Below are 20,091 nucleotides of genomic sequence, written 5' to 3' on the forward strand. Positions count from 1 at the left end.
ATTAGGTCTTGTTTGCCAGAGGGATTAAATACTTATTTCCCTCTGCAGAATGCAAATAAATTCATATACTTTCCACAATGTGATTTTCCGGATTTAATTTGTGATGTGCTATCTCTCACTGTTACCAATAACCTACCCTTCAATTATGGGCTGCTCATGTCTTTGTCAGTGGGCAAACTTACAAAATCAGCAAGGGATCAAATACTTATTTCCACCACTGTATATATATATATTGTCAGCATGCACCTCTCCGTGCTGTCTGCTCTCGACTTGACACCTCTCCGTGCTGTCCGCCTTCACCCACACAATTGGGGCTAATCCACCTCCTAAGAGGAACTGCTTCTGCTCACTTGCAAAAAGTAATTATTCACAGTACTATATTTATTCTGCAGAGTACTTTATTCCACAGCGGTATCAGCGGGAAAACAGTATGCCCACTGTACTACAGCTGCTGGTCTCTGTGCACCTTGCTTCACTTCTCAAACACACAACAATCTACAACAGTTCAGAACAGTTCAGTCTTAGAATTCGCTAACGACTTGGGATAAACATGTGGTTCAGTCTATTCCTCCTCTCCTTTCTTCTACTGCCTAGGAGTTGGAGGCATTTCCACCACCCTCGCTTGTCAGCCACCAGCACTCTGACAACCTCCCACAAAATGTTCAGACTGACCTCCTTCAGGTACTTAATCCTGCTAGTTCCATGAAGTCAGATCTCCACTAGGCATTGTCACTTAGCGGCCCCAAACCTCTGGCTTCTCTCTCTGCAGTCTCACCCATTTCCACCTTCCTTTGTCCAGAGCAAAAGAACTCCATCTGCTCCTCCCCACTCTCCTTCATTACATTTTCACTTTCCTCCCCTAGTTCAATCTCCTCCCACTCCATGGAGTCTTCCCCCACCCTCTCTCCCAGGTGCTGCTCCTCCCCCCTGATTATCCTCCATCTCCCAATCACCCCCTGACTCTACTACCTGCTGGGAGTTGTGATACTGTTTCTCTAGTTCCTTCCTCCCTTGCAAGTGTTGCTGGGCTCTGTAGTTCTCTTCCCTTCTCACCCGTCTCCTACTCCCTTTTCCCCTCTGAGGGTGCTTCTCCTTTCCTCGCTTACTGTCACTATCAGCTCTTCTCTGCCTTCCTTCTACCTCCTCCTTACAATAGATAAAAGCTTGTTATTTGCACTTTGATTATGATGTTAGACATGAGCTTATGAAATATAATTTGATTAGAATTAAGCCTTTTTACTAGTTTATTTAATGTGCAACATGGCACAAAATATAATAAAGTAAGCCTGTGGGCATTTACACCAGCTTTTCATTGGTGTAATTATCGGTGTAATTGCCTTTGCCTAAATTCTAGGTGTGTGGATGGGCTTAGGTGTATTCTTTAAACAGTGCCTAACTGTAGGTGTATTCTATAAACCTAATTTTAGGCATTTATTTATTTAGATTTTGCTCACACCTTTTTCAGTAGGGAAGAAGGTGGTGCTGCATGTTGGAGCTACCTGTAGGATAATGAGCTACTGGATGTAGAATAGGCAGGTTTTCAGAAGTGCTGTGAGAGTGAGTCTTAATTATTGGCAATGATGGATGAGATTTCTTGCTAATGAGCATGGGAGGTAAATTCTTGTTAATTTCATTGGATCTCGCAGCAGCTTTTGATACTGGCTGGGTATTGGTGAAAGTGTATTGCAATGGTTACCATCATTTATGGAGGACAGAAAATGTAAAGTTAGAGTTAACAGTGAATAGCCAGGGTACATACTACAGATTGGTTTGGGGGAGGGTACTACAAGGCTTGCCACTCTCTTCATTGTTAATATTTATATGTGGCCCTTGGGCAGGATTTACAAAATCATGTGTTTTATTTTTATGCATAAGTGATGATGCTCAATTACTATTACCTCTGGATGAGGATGGTAATTGCAGTAGGGGCTGTTCCATAAATGTATGGTGGGGGTTAGAAACTAGTTACTCTGTAATAGGTTGGTGTGCATTGGAAACAAGAACAGCTGCTTTATGTTTTGGAGATACATTATGAGAGGGATTGTGATTAAGGCTAGAGGCTGGGAGAACCCTTTCCTCCGGATGGAGGTGGTGAAAGCTTTTGGAGGGACTGACCAGAAACAAGTAGTGTAAGTCTTAATTGTTTTTTTTTTTTTTTAAAAGCATTTAGCTCAGACTTTTTCCAAGGCGAGTTACATTCCGGTACAACAGGTATTTCCCTGTCCCTAGAGGGCTCACAATCTGTTTGAACCTGAGGCAATGGAGGATTGACTTGCCCAAGGTCAAAGGGGCCACAGTGGCAGGTATATGCAAAATTGAGAATAATACATAGGCTAAGACCTTATTTGGATGTAGGGCCACTGTGGATTGTGACTCAGGCTTCGGTGGGTGGCTTATTGGATTATCACAACACCCTATATGTGGTTCCGCTGGGTAAATAAACCCAGATGGCACAAATGCTGCAAAATAAGGCCACCAGGTTGGTTACTAAGGGGTGGGGGGGGGGGGGGTCGGAGAACGGACCATGCTAGACCACTTTTGAATAGGCTCCACTGGCTTCTGATTTGAAAGCGTTGTCTTTTGAAATTATTGGTGGTGATGATATTTAGGGTGTTAACAAATGATACTCTGAAACAGTTGAGGGAACATCTGGAGGAGTGTGTCCCACTATGACTGTTGCTGTCTTCCCAGAAAAATCTTTTAGTCATGCCCGGGTAGAAAAGTGATGTGTAAAGTGAAATGGAGAAAGAGTATATCAGGTGACTGGGGCAGAAGGGGAATAGGGTCCCTAATGAACACCATGCCAATTTAAGTGCTTACACCCATCTGGTATAGGTGAGTGGTGGACAGCCTGGGTAAATATGGTCTGAAACATTTTTTAAAAGTTTTATTTACCTTTCTTTTTATCTTTTTACACCATCTCAAATGGAATTTTCCAAGGAGAGAGTATAAAACTTTGTATAAACCATCAAATAAAAAGTGGGATCTGGGAGTACAGTGGAGTCTTTAATTTCTGCTCTAAATAAAAGGATTTCTCTGTGGATTTGGAAGCCAATTTAGAACTCTCATTAAATTGCCAGCACCTTAGTTTTAAGGAATCAGGAGAGAGAAAATATCTATTCAGTAAGAAGAGAAACACTGACTCTACACAAACTCTGTTTTTCTATTTATTACAAATAGTTGCAGTAATTATACCTGAAAAATAAATGCAAACAATTGAAATTATTCCCCCCCTACCCCGACCACCCCATCAGCATGTGGCATGTCTTTTTATAGCATTATAATTCTGCTGTCAAGGGTCTACTTTAAGACTCTGAGCAGGACTTATAACCCTCTCTGTTCCTGTAATTAGGACTGTGGGTGGTGACATACTGAAAGGCTAACTGTAATTTGTTTAGTCCCTGGTTTGCAATTCCCAACTATTCCACTCGAAGGAAGAGAAATTCAAGGCCTTCTTCAATAAAGATTAGTCTGTGAGCACAGTTTGTGAGAAATGTTTTCAGAATAAGGCCCTCATTGTTATCATCACCAAAGCAAAGAACATTTTCCAGTTTCTCCCTATTTGAAACTCTTTTATAAAGCATTTTAGTGGAAGATTAAGATATATCCGTTTTATGGCTTTTGGATATTGATAAGTGTGATACTGAGGTATATGTTTGTGTATGATTAATGGTCTGAAAATGAGGAGTTAGTGACAGGAGACGGAGGATGAATGAATCTAAATTGCACCTAACAATTTTGTAGTTGGTAGATATCATATCTCTATCTGTGACTTGCTTTCTGTATGCTTCAGTAAGGTTATATTTTATCATGGGCATATGGCAGACTGCTAAAAAGCTGCAGAGGTCTTACAAGCGATTTGGATGCCTGGAGGGAACTTCTCTGCTTTTTTATTTATTTGTTCCAGTTTAATGACATGGCCCTTCAAGAGCTTGAGGCAAGTCACAAACTCAATCAAATACCAAACATTAGAGTTTTATCAAATAAAGCAATAAAATACAGATACGATTAAAAATTGATTTCCAATCTTCTAATTCAATAACTAACCCCTACTCAGTCACTAAAGGCCTCAGAAAATAATCCAGCCTGAGCTGCTTTTCAAAAGGTCAATTTAGTTTGTTCCTGATGAAGAACCAGAGAGAAAAGAAAATCCAAATTTTGAGGTATTAAAGGCGATAGCCCAGTCTCAGGTACTTTGTGGTCTAACTCAGTGGTTCCCAAATCTGATCCTGGAGGTACCCCAGCCAGTCAGGTTTTCAGGATATCCACAATGAATATTCATGAGAGAGCTTTGCATGCACTGCCTCCACTGCATGCATATCTCTCTCATGAATGTTCATTGTGGATATCCTGAAAACCTGACTGGCTGGGGTGCCCCCAGGACCAGGTTTGGGAACTACTGGTCTAACCCCATCATGGAGCCATTAATGGCTCATCTGCATTTTCTGCTGAAATCTGCCACTGTTTAGTACTCTGCATTGTGAGGGACGATCAAATACAAGAATGTAAAATGAGGGCTTTCCTGGGAGAAAACCAAATCTGATTCTTAATGTTCGTGACAAGAAGTCATCCAATAGCTTTATTGATAAGAGCGTTGAGATTATAAGGGTATACTGCCGGATTCTATATATCATGGCTAGCATTCCGTACCTAAATCTAAGCATATTCCATAACAATCTGTGTAACTTAATTGGCTTAATAAGCCAATCAGTGATGCTAACAGCACATAACAAGAAATAATAATCACTAATTGGCAAAAATTAGAATTTACACGCATAACTCGCTAAGCATATGCTGCAGGGGCGTAGCTAGGTGGGTCCACGGGGGCATGGGCCCCCATAGATTTAGCCCTGGCCCCCTCTACTTTTGACCCCCCCCCCACTGCTGACCCTCCCCCACCACTTTCGATCCCCCCTCCCTCCGCCGACCCTCCCCTGCCGCCGCCAGGTACCTTTGCTGGCTAGGGTCCCCAACTCCCGCCAGCCGAAGTCTTCTTCAGCGCTGGTCTCCAGCGCCTTTGCTTATCTGTTTCTGTCAGTCCTGACACCTGATGTCCTGCATGCACGTCCTGCACAGGGCTACATACAGGATGTGCATGGCAGGACGTCTGGAGTCAGGACTGACAGAAACAGATCAGCAAAGGTGCTGGAGACCGGCGCTGAAGACGACTTCGACTGGTGAGAGTTGGGGACCCCCGCCAGCAAAGGTACCTGGTGGCGGCGACGGGGAAGGGTTGGTGGTGGGGGGGGGGAGGGGGTTGAACGTGGCAGGGGTGTCAGCGGCTGGGGGAGGTGGGCTAAACTGTGCCCTCTCATCTCAGGCTCTGGACCCCCTTCCCACTGAGGTCTGGCTACGCCGCGGTATGCTGTAACTCACTGTGCCTAAATTCTGATGCACACATCCAAAAAGGATACAAACAAAGCAGATCAGTCAGTGGCTCAAATAAAACTGTATTAAAAGGTAAGTGTCTGACACAGGCTGTGTTTCACCCAAAAGGGCTGCGTCAGGGGCTCTAAGATAAGGTCTTCGTACACAACAAATGCACTAGTTGTCACCAAAAGTGGTAACTAGGATAAGCACTGAGGCAAAACAGCAGGAAAAAAACATCATAAAGGCTTCCTCAGAGACAAAGTTGCACTCCAGAGAGTAACAGTGTGTAGACACACTCTTTTTAATCTCGCTGCTGAGGAAGCCTGTATGAATAACTTTGTGTCATCGGCAAATTTAATTACCTCACTAGTTATTCCCATAACTTTTCTTTTAGGAAGTTAGCCAAACCTTTTTTTAAACCCTGCTAACTGCTTTCACCACATTCTCTGGCAGCAAATTCCAAAGTTTGATTACATGAAGAAATATTTTCTCTGATTGGTTTAAATTTACTACTCTGTAGCTTCATTGCATACCCCCTAGTCCTAGTATTTTTGGAAAGAGTAAACAAGCAATTCATGTCTACCTGTTCCACTCTACTCATTATTTCATAGACCTGTATCATATCTTCCCTCAGTCGTCTGTTCTCCAAGCTGAAGAGCCTTAGCTGCTTTAGCCTTTCCTCATAGGGAAGTCATCCCATCCTCTTTATTTTTTATTTTATTATTTTAATTTTTGTTACATTTGTACCCCACGCTTTCCCACTCATGACAGGCTCTATGTGGCAGGCAATAGAGGGTTAAGTGACTTGCCCAGAGTCACAAGGAGCTGCCTGTGCCGGGAATCGAACTCAGTTCCTTAGTTCCCCAGGCCCAAAGTCCACCATTTTCATTGTCGTCCTTCTCTGCACCTTTTCTAATATCTGTTTTGAGATGCAGTGACCAGAATAGTGTATCAAAAAGATCACAGCCACTGCTGAATGGGAAGACGAAGCGCAGTTGATATTTTGTGTCAACTGGCAGTAAATTTAAAAGAGGCACTGCAGTATTTGCCACTTGAAGCTTTGAGGCCCTTTTACTAAGGAGCGTTATAGGTGCGCTAGCGATTTTAGCGCAAATCCTAATAAACATAAACATGGTAATGCTAGAGACACCCATAGGAATAAATGGATGTCTCTAGCATTAGTGCATGCTAATTTTTAGCACATGCTAAAATCGCTAGCACAACTTAGTAAACAGGACCTTGGAAAATATCTACAGCCCAGTATGTGCACTAATTATTTATGTTGTTTCTTTGTTGTTTTTTTTTCTTAAAGAGAAATTTTGGGTATGACTTACTGAACCTCTGAAGTTAAAAGCATTTTATAATTATTAGCATTAGAAAACATTCCAAATTATTTAACCAAATGGTTAATGCTTTTTCACACACAGTTTTACATGTATACATTCTTTTCAGTATTTTTAATTAAAAACCATAACCTACTGATCAGTAATTATGTTAAACTGGTTAGAATGGCAAGGATGGAGCCTCCAGACTGGGGCCCCCAATGCACAAGACTTACTGGGGCAACATGCTTTTTTGACTGGTTGCAGCCCATTTAGCATGCATGATATTCAGCGGGAGATGAACAAAGGGTCTCTGTGGGCTTTTTAACCCTCACAGCAGCAATGAGAATAGCATGGTAATTTATTTAAATGAGCTGATCATTATTCAAAAGTGTTGATGAGGGATGCACAGCCATTTAGGAGCAATGCACAGAAAGGCCCACCTACCATTACCAGGGAAATTTTACAGGAGGTCTGGAGCTGCCGTAGCATGGAACGGCGGTAAAATGTTTGGCTTTTTCCCATCTCTTCCATGGCTTTGGAAATGTGTAATGTGGTGCCAGAGATGAGTTTTAAGAAGTGAAAACATGCCCTTGACTAGTGGGTATACTAGACTAGGAAGCAGTTTAGCAAGCACAACTACTGGATGCATGTTTGTCACTGGCCACCTGAACTTCGGCAGCATTACCTACTGACTCTAGCCTCTCCTGTGTAACGGGGATGAATTGGAGTGGAGGAGTGGCCTAGTGGTTAGAGCACCAGTCTTGTAATCCAGAGGTGGCCGGTTCAAATCCCGCTGCTGTTCCTTGTGATCTTGGGCAAGTCACATAACCTTCCATTGCCTCAGGTACAAACTTAGATTGTGAGCCCTCCTGGGACAGAGAAATATCCAGTGTACCTGAATGTAACTCACCTTGAGCTACTACTGAAAAAGGTGTGAGAAAATCTAAATAAATAAAATATGGAAAGCTGTATGTGTACACGAGAGAAGGGACTGGTCTTTCCAGCTTTGATGTAACAGGGGAGGAAGAAGGATATGGGAAAGGAAAATTCATGCAAACATTCTCTAATGGGAAAGGAAAATGAATTCATGCAAACTCTAACAGGGCCGTTGTGTAATGATCACTCTGCCTGACTTATAGTTGGCATTCTTGGGGCATTGCAGCCTTGGCAATGAGCAGTGGCAGTCCTATTGGGCAGCACAGCTATAGCTTATTTCTGGGTTGTGACAGAGGGCCCTATGCCAGCAAGAAGACGGGATTCCAATAAACCTTCCTTCCTTCCCTTGGAAGCAGAGAATGTCCAAAGCTCAGACCAGAAGAGCACTTTCAAAAACTACTCACCCCCATACCTCCTCTACCCACGGCTTTCATACATGCTGCTTATATGCGTATATGAAAGCTGTGGGTAGCACACGCTGTTCTGAGCATGTGCAGAGCGGTCACACTTAGCAATTGACTGTTCTGCCCATGTGCAGCTGGCTTTCCCCTACTCAAGCTGTTTGAAGTTTTTGTGAACAGCTCATTTGCATGCGATTTCCTTTGCTCAATATTAGAGGAGCTCAAACTCAAGCTCTCACAGAGCTGGATCCTATGGGGATATTAAATAAACCTTCCAACAGTTATAGAAATAGTTAACTGCAGTAGCATTACCCTTAACTCTAGCCATCTCCTTCGGTGGACCACCTAGGGAAGAAGTAATATTGGGTTCATGGACTCATCTCTGATGAAATAAATTCTTTTAGAAAGAAATTTAAAGATAGTGAACATGTACTTTTTTTTAGCTCCCTCGAGTGAGCCTTCCCTCACTGTGTCCTGCCCTCCTCTGATGTAACTTCCTATTTCCGCAAGGGCGGGACACAGTGAGGGAAGGCTCACCCGAGGCGATTTGTTGCTTTAACACAGAATGCGCTGCCGGTTTCAAGATTTTTGTTGTTGTTTTTTTAAATGAAGGCGGTTGGATGGCAGACAGAAAGGAGCTGAGGGTAGGTAGGTGGAGACTGGGGACTATGGCGCTGGCAGCCTGGCAGCAGGAGAGGGAGGCTACAGCAGTAGCGACTGGGGGGAGACGGAGGCAGAGGAGGGGTGAGGAAGGGGCTCGGCTCAGGCTCTCGGCGGCCCTGCAGGAAAGCCAGTGTTGCCTCTTTCAACACACTTTGTCTGACTACTAGGATGGTCTTTGGGGCAAGTCAACTTGTTCCTTTCCAACAAGGTAGCTATGAACACTGCCAATTCAGTATTCTCAAGTCATATTCTGAACTATATTCCATCAAATTGTAAGATCAGCTTCTTAACATTTATCTCCAATTTACTAAAAGACATGAAATGAAACTGCAAGAGGATATGCTGAAAAGCAACATTAGGAAATATGTTTTAACTGAAAGGGTGGTGGATGACTGGAACATCCTCCAGGTACAGGCAGATGGGACAAAAACAGTGACGGAATTCAAAATGACGTGGGATAAACACAGAAGAACACTATTTAGCAAGAGGATGGGATCAAAGTGAAACAAATGACAGAGAGGGGTAGAACTTTCATGGAGTGGCAGGTATAATTACTACTACTACTACTACTACTATTTAGCATTTCTATAGCGCTACAAGGCATACGCAGCGCTGCACAAACATAGAAGAAAGACAGTCCCTGCTCAAAGAGCTTACAATCTAATAGACAAAAAATAAATAAAGTAAGCAAATCAAATCAATTAATGTGAACGGGAAGGAAGAGAGGAGGGTAGGTGGAGGCGAATGGTTACAAGTGGTTACGAGTCAAAAGCAATGTTAAAGAGGTGGGCTTTCAGTCTAGATTTAAAGGTGGCCAAGGATGGGGCAAGACGTAGGGGCTTAGGAAGTTTATTCCAGGCGTAGGGTGCAGCGAGACAGAAGGCGCGAAGTCTGGAGTTGGCAGTAGTGGAGAAGGGAACAGATAAGAAGGATTTATCCATGGAGCGGAGTGCACGGGAAGGGGTGTAGGGAAGGACGAGTGTGGAGAGATACTGGGGAGCAGCAGAGTGAATACATTTATAGGTCAGTAGAAGAAGTTTGAACAGGATGCGAAACGGATAGGGAGCCAGTGAAGGGTCTTGAGGAGAGGGGTAGTATGAGTAAAGCGACCCTGGCGGAAGATGAGACGGGCAGCAGAGTTTTGAACCGACTGGAGAGGGAGAGGTGACTAAGTGGGAGGTCAGCGAGAAGCAGATTGCAGTAGTCTAAACGAGAGGTGACAAGGGTGTGGACGAGGGTTTTGGTAGAGTGCTTGGAAAGAAAGGGGCGGATTTTACGGATGTTGTAAAGAAAGAAACGACAGGTCTTGGCAATCTGCTGGATATGAGCAGAGAAGGAGAGAGAAGAGTCAAAGATGACCCCAAGGTTTCGAGCTGAGGAGACAGGGAGAATGAGAGAGCCATCAACAGAAATAGGAAATGTGGGGAGCGGGGAGGTGGGTTTGGGGGGAAAAATGAGAAGCTCGGTTTTGGTCATATTTAATTTCAGGTGGCGTTGAGACATCCAGACAGCAAGGATAATTGTAAACAAAGGCATATGAACAGATTCTATAAAGAGCACTTTGGGATGAGCATGCCTTATTAAATCATTGGGGTTCTTTTACTAAGGGGTCCTTTTACTAAGGTGTGTTGAAAAATGGGCTGCGCTAGTGTAGGCACATGGTTTGGGCGCATGCAGATCCATTTTTCAGCATGCCTTTAAAAAAGGCCTTTTTATTATTTTTGCCAAAAATGAACATGCGGCAAAATAAAAATTGGCGTGTCCATTTTGGGACTGAGACCTTACCGCCACCCACTGACTTAACAGTAAGGTCTCACGCAGTAATCATCTATCCGTGTAGAATTACGATTACCGGCCAGTTTCTGCCATGCGCCAGAAAATAAAAATTATTTTCCAGTGTGTAAAAAAGAAAATTACCACTTGGCCACACGGTAGCCGGGCAGTAACTCCAAATTGACTCGTGTTGGGCGCTTGTAGGTGCCTACGCGGCTTAGTAAAAGGGCCCCTAATTATTTTGGGCACCAGTCTGGAATCTGTGCCCAATTTTGGGTGACCTTTATAGAATCCAGGGGATAGAGGAGGCAACCTGCATGTTCTGCACAGAGTAGAAGTTATGACTCTAGCCATCTTGCGAGGCAGATTAGACAGACCTTGCTGGTCTTTATCTGCTGTCTGTTACTACAGGTGGCTAAAGATTAAATGTTATTCTGGTCCTTGGAAAACTTGTGGCTAAAGATTAAATGTTATTCTGGTCCTTGGAAATCAGAACAAGGGAACTAGTTTTTACAATCTGATATATTACAAGCAGAGCTTTAAAGTGATACAATTTACCCTATATCTTTAGCTGGTAAACATTAGGAAAAATCCATTTAATCAATTAGGTTGCAGTGACGAATCTGACAGTGGAACTATGGTATAAATATTAACATGAGAAATAAATAAAGGACTGCCAAAAATTCAAGGAAGAGTTTAGCACCTTATTCATTAATGTTTTGACATATGCACAGCAGATGAAAAGGACAAGTCCTAGAGCTTATTAAATCGTGAGGTTCCTAGCAATCCAGGTTGTCATATGAGAGCAGTTAATACATTTAAAGGAAGAGTGGGTTATTTTTCTTGAACTGTGAAACATAACCCTTGCTGAGCTCTGCTCTCACTCTGAGCTAAAAACAAAAGTGCGGGAGAAAAATGGCAGCAAGGGTGAGCAAAGGTCTCCGAGTCACAGGCAGAGACTATGGAAACGTCAGTTTTGCCTCCTGAATGTAGGAATGCTAGCTCTCCTTTTCTTAGAAGGCTTGTCAAAGTTTAGTCCTTAAATGCTGCGAGCAGACCAGGTTTTCAGATTTCCCTAATTTCCATGTATTAGGTCTTATATCCCACATTTTCCAAATCAAGTTTGGTTCAATGTGGCTTATATTGTAGCAAAGAAAAATCAACATACAGTTGCAGTGTAACAGGCAACAGCAGTCAACAGGCTTACACTGTATCAAAGAACAGTTGACATGGTTTGTGGTAGGCGATTAATAGTTTGTTTACATTGGGGCACAGTGATAAGTGTAGCTGTGAGTCTTTTTGGAAGAGCAAGAAGTTCGAAGTCTAACTTAAGGGGAACTATCATTGTCGATTCAGTGGAAAAGTGATGAGGAACAGTATCATGGTGTGTGAGCAGTCATCAGTGGAGATTAACCTGCGTCAGTAAAATTTTTGAAAAGAGATGCAATTTTAGAATATTGCGAAATATAAGGTAGTAAATTATCCTTCTAATGTTTAAGGCTATACATGACAGAGATCTGCATACAACAGATACAGGGGCATGCAAATCTTTCTCATGCATATGCATTAAGGACATCCTGAAAGCCTGGCGTGTTTGCAGCTCTTGAGGGTTGAACTTGGACAAGCCTTTGAAAAATCAGAACAGCAAATGCATGCATGCAACAGAGCAAAACCAAGGCTGGTACAGCCAGTCTCTGGTGATGTGGAACCATCTGGCAATCCTCTTTATTTGGTCCTCAGTGTATCCTCTCTTTTTCCCCCAAACTGATGTGACTTAACCAAAATGAATGTACAAGGGGTACACTTACATAGGTCAAAGTGGTTCTCAAATGTATCTCATGCCTACTTTTTTTTTTGTAACGGTTTCCTCCTGCTCCTTCCAGCACAGTTTGGAAGCAGGCTTGGGACCTGCCATTTGGCCCATGAGCCTTCATTGTCCCCCCCCCCCTCCACTATTTTATACTCATAAGCCCCCCCCCCCACCTCACCATATTTAGTTTGATCGCTGCAGCAATGGTCCTGAGTCACAGGCCATGCCTCAGGGCTCTCAATCCAGCCATCATCCTTCTCATTCTAGAAAGTCGCATGTCTGAATTTGCGACTAGCATGCAAATTTGCTCATGCAAGTGATAGAATAAGGTCAGTTGCATGCATAAATACATTTAAATAATGAACTAATTGATGTTAATGACCAATAAGATTATAATTGGCCTTAATTGGCACCAATTAACAGTTATGTGTGTAACTGCCCTTTGTCACTATTTTATAATTTGTTTCCTCAAATTCCAGAGGATGCAACTTCAAGGGGGCACGTCAGGCAGTTAGGCACACGGGTTGTAGAATACTAGCATTTATGCACCCAACTGCCTACAGTTAGGTATGTAAATGCTAATATTTCTCAACTGCTGTTACAGAATTTGTATTTAGTATGCATCATCCAGGCACCTAAATTTTGGCGACCTTTTGAGAATTTACCCTTGTATGTTCACCATAAACAATAACCATAAATTTCTACCCTCAGGAACTGGTGAACGCTGCTTCTTCAGTAACCTCAGCTCCAGCCAACTCAAGAAGAGGAAGATGTGACAAAGAGATGCAGCACTGGCAGTGAGCCACAAAGCAGGCCCCTCATGCGTACTTCTGAAAGCCCAAAGCAACAGAGGGAAGATGGGAGGTTCCCGCTCCCTGCCCTGGACCAACATTTGTTCAACAGACAAAATGAAAAGGCACATATTGTTCTGAATCATTTCATAATTAGCATGAAAAAGAGATACATTTGTTACAGTGTAATCTGTAAAGAATTTCAAAAATCCAGGCATGGCTGGAGCAGAGGTACAACTGTTTTCACACACAAACTTAAAATCGAAGTTTACAAAACACAGTTATGCCTAATACATAGAAAGCCAGAATCCATGTTAGTTAATGTTAGCAAAGCAAGCAAATTCATCGACTGCAGCTTCTGCTTTCCATTACGAGCAGATTTTAAAGTGCCACAGAAACAAAACGAATACTACAAATCTGCATATTTTTCTCAAAATGAAGCCAAGAGCTGTGTTTGCTCTGAGAAAAAAAAAAGTGTAAACTTAAGACTGGCTTTCACTTCTTGTTGGGGCAAATGTGTCTCTCAAAAACCTGAGTGGAACCCAAGGTGAGGAGAAATGCAATGGAAAGACATGAGTGAACCAGAGTACTGCTCACTTCAAGAGGATAACAATAGCTTCTATTTCATTATTAGCAAATTGTTCCAGTCAAAAACAATTATTTTTAGTTGTATAATATATGGCTTTGAATCAATTTTCATTTTCTTCAGGCACCTGGGGAAATATTTGACAAGGTTTTTGATTCTCTCCAATTTGTGTCTCAAATACATTTTCAAGCCTCTCTCCAACACGGCCTAATAAGTTTGGCTCGTGTGCCTGCATGATGCTCGCATTGCTTGATATTACATTTGCACTGCTCATGCCAGCGTATTCAGATGAGATTTGCCTGGCGTGCATTCAGGCTTCAGTTCATATTTTCCTAATCCGAGGTCTGCGCCATGTGCATTTTCCTCGCCTGCAGCCTGGGAGGGACCTGTGCTGCTCTGCACTAAGGAAGGATGGGAAGCCGATGCCGTCTCTTCATAAGCAATAGTCAGTTCGTCATTGCACACAATACAGTCTGTGTCATCGTCTTTCAGTTGCTCCTGTTTATTTTTGGCAAAAAAAAAAAAAAAGGAAAGAGAAACAATTAAGGTCATTGAAACTACTGCAGGATGCCTCCAAATGGCAGGAAATGTTAGAAATCATAGAAACTAGATTTTAGTCTTAGTTAAGTGGCATTGTTAATGATCAAATAAACACAGAAAAGGCTAAAGGGGGAAATAAATCTAATTTCAATAAGCGTAATGACTTTTTCCAATAGATTTTTCACTGGCGTGGACCACAGCTGATACTCTCTCAATTAATGTTTGTAACATATTTTTTTTGTGCTGAAATGTACTAGTCTGAGTCTAAAATTATGACATAAATACATCCATTGCATTCACAATTGGTTCCAGATACAATATAACCGAGAACATGGCATTCTTTTCTTTATTGGAAGCCAAATAAGCAAAATTACCAGTTGATCTGAAATTTTAAAAGCCTTCACATCGCTTCTCTTTTCGGATGCATCCACTCCTTCTGATACCACCTGCTGTATTATTTTAGTCCCTGCTGACATCATGAAATATTGTTTGTCGAACTTTGTATAATGGAAAGACTTACCTCATACGCCCTAGGGCTAGTGAGCAGTCTGGCAACAGGACTGCACCAGTTGGGCAGTGTTGTTGTTAAGGGTGGTCCAGCATGGGTTAAAATGGGCTTTAGATATCTGATGTCTGTTAAGGCATAAATTACATAGCATAGTCATAAGATACGAGTGTATTAGGGCAGAACTAAAAAAAAACAACTGTGTACAAAGAAGATGCTGTGGTATCACCCATCCATGTGTTGTATCTTCCTGCCATGCAGCTCCTGTGCCATCTTGACTTTGGTGCTTACATTCATTTCCTTGTAAACACAGCTTTTTACAAGATTAGATACTGTGCAATCCAAGCACTGCATACAAAGATGAACAAAGGCTGACTCTAAAGGAGGTTCACTACAGTTTTATCCATTTCTTTGAACAACTATGTAAAATATGCGTAAGAAAACATTCAAAGTCATTTATTTAGGTAAATAGCAATTTACTTGCATAAATTGGTTGTCTGAAAACTGTTCTCTCAATACAGCTAAGGGTATGTGTGTTCCAAACTACACATCCTTTTAGCCACATTCAGGAGACATGCTTTGAGTGGGATTGGAAAAAAATATGTGTAAATTGTATGCTCAAATTTAGCTATGATTATCTTCCTTATAAAAAATACCCCCCCACCACAAAAAAATCCCAAAACAAATAACCCCCCTACCAAAACAGGTGCAATTGTCAGTGGATACACTGTACCCATGACAGGTTTCAAAGGGAAAATATGAGTGTAAAATGGCCTTGCAGGCTTTGTCCTGAAGTGCACATCTTGAAACTTTCCCCCCTCAAGTTATTCTGCTAGCAGACCCAAGAACTGTTTGAGTTTAGGGTTATTTTTTTTTGTTTAGGTAATCAATAGAAATAGAATAAAATAAAACATGGAAAAGAAAATAAGATGATATCTTTTTTTATTGGACTGACTTAATACATTTTTTTATTAGCTTTCGAAGGTAGCACTTCGTCAGATCAGAAATAAGCGAATGTTGATAAATGACAGTATATATAAGTGAAACAGTCTAACAGGATGAGGGTGGGTAAGGTGAGGGATAGGGAGGGCCGGGTGGATGAGGGGCAGGGAGACATGCATAGTGATGAAAGGATGACAAAGCTGTAGAATTTTATGGTTTATAATGGGCTAGAAAACCCAGATCTTTGTTAAGTCCTGTCTTGTGGGTGTCAAAATATTTAATCATTCTGACTTCAAAGGTCTTATGTTCCTGTATTGTTTAAAAGTTCCCTTTTAGTATTCTCACCATAAAATCATTGGTACAGGTGTTCTGGTTTTGTACAGAAATTGGTATTAATCTGAAATAAGCATGTTCATGAAAAATTAGTTGTCTCTGCAAAGAAAGCTATTTTCTACTGCACCATTTAATTTTGCTTATTTTGTTTCTCGTTATGTAGTATTATCACTGAATCAACATCATACATAATCTTGCCATTATGCTTTGCCACATATACTTCTTCCCAGTATTCTTTTGTTTTTATTTGAATAAATAGAAGCTAACATATCTATTATCACATCCCTCAAAGCCCTAAATTTATCGTATCATCTTGGCTGACAGCATAATTTTCAGCACGGTATGGGAAACCAATCACAATCTGTCTGCTTTGATGGTTCACTTCATTAAATGAAACATTTCATCTGATACAGAACATGATGCAGATAAGAGCTATAAGGCCCATTTAGTAAACTCTATTTAATTCCTGTTGTGTCGTCTTCTCTTTATTCCTTGCATGCAGGGAGATCCTCTGTGTTTATTTCTTGCCTTCTTGAATTCTCTGTCTGTTTGCCCCCATCACTTCTCCTGGGAATCAGTTCCAAGCACCCACAGCCAAGGCATGAAGAAATAGAGAGATCTAGCCAACTAAAGACTTAAAGAACTAGATTCTATATATCACGCCTAAAATATTGGCACCGAAATGAAATATGCCTAGGCATATTCTATACTAGTACTACTACTAATAACATTTGTATAGCGCTACCAGGCGTACGCAGCGCTGAACATGAGACACACAGAGACAGTCCCTGCTCAAAGAGCTTACAATCTAGGTAAAAACAGACAGACAAGACATTTACGGGCAAGGGAATTACTGGTGAAGAGGAACAGGAGAGAAGGAGGGCAAATGAGTAGGGTTAGGAGCCAAAGGCAGTAGTGAAAAGGTGGGTTTTCAGCATAGATTTAAAAACAGGTAGAGATGGAGCTAGACGTATGGGCTCAGGAAGTCGGTTCCAGGCATAAGGTGCCGCAAGACAAAAGGGACGAAGTCTGGAGTTAGCGGTGGAGGAGAAGGGGGATGATAAGAGAGATTTGTTCAGAGAGCGGAGTTCACGGGGAGGAATGTAGGGAGCAATGAGAGATGAGAGGTAGTGAGGGGTCATAGAGTGGATGCATTTAAAGGTCAGCAAGAGGAGTTTGAACTGAATACGGAAGCGGACAGGAAGCCAGTGAAGTGACTTGAGGAGTGGGCTAGTGTGGGCATAACGATTCTGGCGGAAAATAAGTAGTTTATAGAATAAGCTGAGCGCCCATCCGCATGACATTTCACGGGCAGTTATGCCAAATAAAACTTGGTGCAAATGCCGATGCCTAACTTAAGTGCGGACTGGGTGTATTCTATAACCACGCACATAGATTTTAGAAATGCCCATGACCTGCCCATTCCACGCCCCCTTTTCAATTATGTGACTTAGAATTTAAGTGCATCACATTATAGAATATGCTTAATTCTGGGCAAAAATTCTAATGCAAATTAGTGTCAATAATTGATTGTTAAGAGGCAATTATTGGCGCTGAGTGGCTTATTAATTAAGTTGTGACTAGATTTACGCACACAATTTATGTCATGCTATGTAGAATCCGGGGAAAAGTGCCTAAATCAAAACCTTTGAAAACTGACTGATGTTAACAGGCTAAATTTAGCCTCCTGAATTTCACCACATCAGGACAAGAAAGCTAAGTGGTTAGTGCTGACTTTCCATTCCAGCCACTTGGCTGGCCAAATTTAGATGCTGCACTAGCAGACTTAAATTTGAAGGGATACCCTTCCTCCCCTCTTTAAAATGAAAAAAAAATAAATCAAAATATGCTTTCATAGCACTCCTTGCCCACTCTAAAATAATGATATAGCAACCCTGGATCCCTTTTTCTTCCTTCCTTCCCTCCCTCTTGACTCCTGAAATTTAAAAATATGGTCCCCTTGGAAGCAGGACCCCTTCTTACAAATGACAAATAAAATACAACTCTTGCAGTACCCTCTTGAGTCTTTATTTCCTCATGGGAGCCAACATTTCAAAATGATTGAGGATACTACAATACAAATTACCCCTCCCTTGACCAGATGAAGAAAACTGCTCAATATCAGGAGTGCTCAGCACCCACTGACACTTTCACAGGGTTGGCAACTATATCCGCCCCCTCCTGACTTATCTTTAAAAATATATATATCTTCCCCTCCTTCCCTCTCTGCTGAACAAAAATGGAGAATGCCATCTTGGGATACCCTCTTTTTCCACTTCTGGCAAAAAAAAGAAGAATCATAATTTTTTTCTACTGGTTTGTCGCTCCCTGTGTATGCTTTCATTCTTTTGGCTCTGTGGTAAATTGTCACACTGGTTTGTGGATTTACATCAGGTTTCAGTTGGTGTAAATCCTTGCACCAGAAAGTTCTGCATGGATCCCAGCACTGCACTCTATTTTATAAAAGAGCAGCCAACTTGGAACCCCGTTTATAGAATGGCGCTTAGCTCTCACTCTTGTTTCTTTTAACACTATCAGACTTATTTTCGAAAGAGAAGGGCGACCATCTTCTGACACAAAACGGGAGATGGGCGTCTTTCTCTCAGGGTCGCCCAAATCAGCATAATCAAAAGTCGATTTTGGGCATCCTCAACTGCTTTCTGTCGCAGGGATGACCAAAGTTCACAGGGGCGTGTCGGCACCGTAGCGAAGGCGGGACTGGGGGCGTGATTAAGAGATGGGCGTCCTCGGCTGATAATGGAAAAAAGAAGTGCGTCCCTGACGAGCACTTGGCCGACTTTACTTGGTCCGTTTTTTCTTACGACCAAGCCTCAAAAGGTGCCCAAACAGACCAGATGACCACTGGAGGGAATCGGGGATGACCTCCCCTTACTCCCCCAGTGGTCACTAACCCCCTCCCACCCTAAAAAATAAAAACTTTAAAAATATTTTTTGCCAGCCTCTATGCCAGCTTCAAATGTCATACCCAACTCCATGACAGCAGTATGCAGGTCCCTGGAGCAGTTTTTAGTGGGTGCAGTGCACTTCAGCCAGGCGGACCCAGGCCCATCCCTCCCTACCTGTTCCACTTGTGGTGATAAATGTGAGCCCTCCAAAACCCAACCGAAATCCACTGTACCTACATGTAGGTGCCCCCCTTCACCCCTTAGGGTTATGGTAGTGGTGTACAGTTGTAGGGAGTGAGTTGGGAGGGGGTTGGGGGGCTCAGCACCCAAGGTAAGGGAGCTGTGCACCTGGGAGCAATCTGTGAAGTCCACTACAGTGCCCCCTAGGGTACCCAGTTGGTGACCTGGCATGTGAGGGGGACCAGTGCACTATGAATTCTGGCTCCTCCCATGACCAAAGGGCTTTGGCTTTGGTCGTTTTTGAGATGGGGGTCCTCGGTTTCCATTATGGCCGAAAACCGGGGATGACTATCTCTAAGGTTGACCATCTCAACACTTAGGTCGACCATCTCTAAGGTTGACCTAAATGTTGAGATTTGGGCATCCCTGACCGTATTAACGAAATGAAAGATGGACGCCCATCTTGTTTCGATTATACGGGTTTCCCCGCCCCTTCACAGGGCCGTCCTGCGAGGACGCCCTCATGAAAACTTGGGTGCCCCATTTGTAAAAGGACCCCATAGAGGGGCATAATCAAAGGTGAGCTGAAAAGTGGCTTGTGGTAGTGTAGGCGTGGCTTTTGGGTGTGCACAGAATCATTTTTCAGCATGCCTGTAAAAAAGGCCTCTTTTTATTGTCCCAAAAATGGACTTGCAGCAAAATCAAAATTGCCGCGCGTCCATTTTGGGTCTCTGACCTTACCGCCATTCATAGACCTAGTGGCAAGGACTTGCGCACGTCCGCTGTGCACGTCCAAAAATAAGAATTATTTTTCAGATGTGCATAGTGGGCGCGCGCCAAAAATGAAATTACTGCAGGACCAATGCGGTAAGTCCATTTTGGCACACGTTAGGCATGCGTACACACCTACGTGGCTTAGCAAAAGGGGCCCTCAGTATAGAATGTGGCCGATTGCGTCTCTTGGGACGACTGCTACTGGCATCACATCATTCCTATTGTGTGGCACTGGATGGAGAAAAACCAAAAGAAG

General features: G+C 42.6%; 1 protein-coding gene across 2 annotated transcripts in view; it reads right to left on the reverse strand.

The window, feature by feature from the left end:
• Positions 1-13,060: 13,060 nt before the first annotated feature.
• SLC9A9 (solute carrier family 9 member A9) overlaps positions 13,061-20,091 on the reverse strand; it is a 514,180-nt gene continuing 507,149 nt past the window's right edge. The window contains exons 15-16 of one of the 2 annotated variants that reach the window (XM_030216056.1): positions 14,716-14,821; positions 13,061-14,153 (exon numbers count right to left, since the gene is read on the reverse strand). In XM_030216056.1, the coding sequence (XP_030071916.1) occupies positions 13,926-14,153; positions 14,716-14,821 (334 nt within the window). In that variant the 3' untranslated portion in view covers positions 13,061-13,925. The remainder of the gene's footprint in view (positions 14,154-14,715; positions 14,822-20,091) is intronic. The other variant, XM_030216057.1, reaches the window with a different exon arrangement.

The sequence above is a fragment of the Microcaecilia unicolor genome, chromosome 10, assembly GCF_901765095.1.
Source record: "Microcaecilia unicolor chromosome 10, aMicUni1.1, whole genome shotgun sequence".
In the NCBI taxonomy this organism is placed as follows: domain Eukaryota; kingdom Metazoa; phylum Chordata; class Amphibia; order Gymnophiona; family Siphonopidae; genus Microcaecilia; species Microcaecilia unicolor.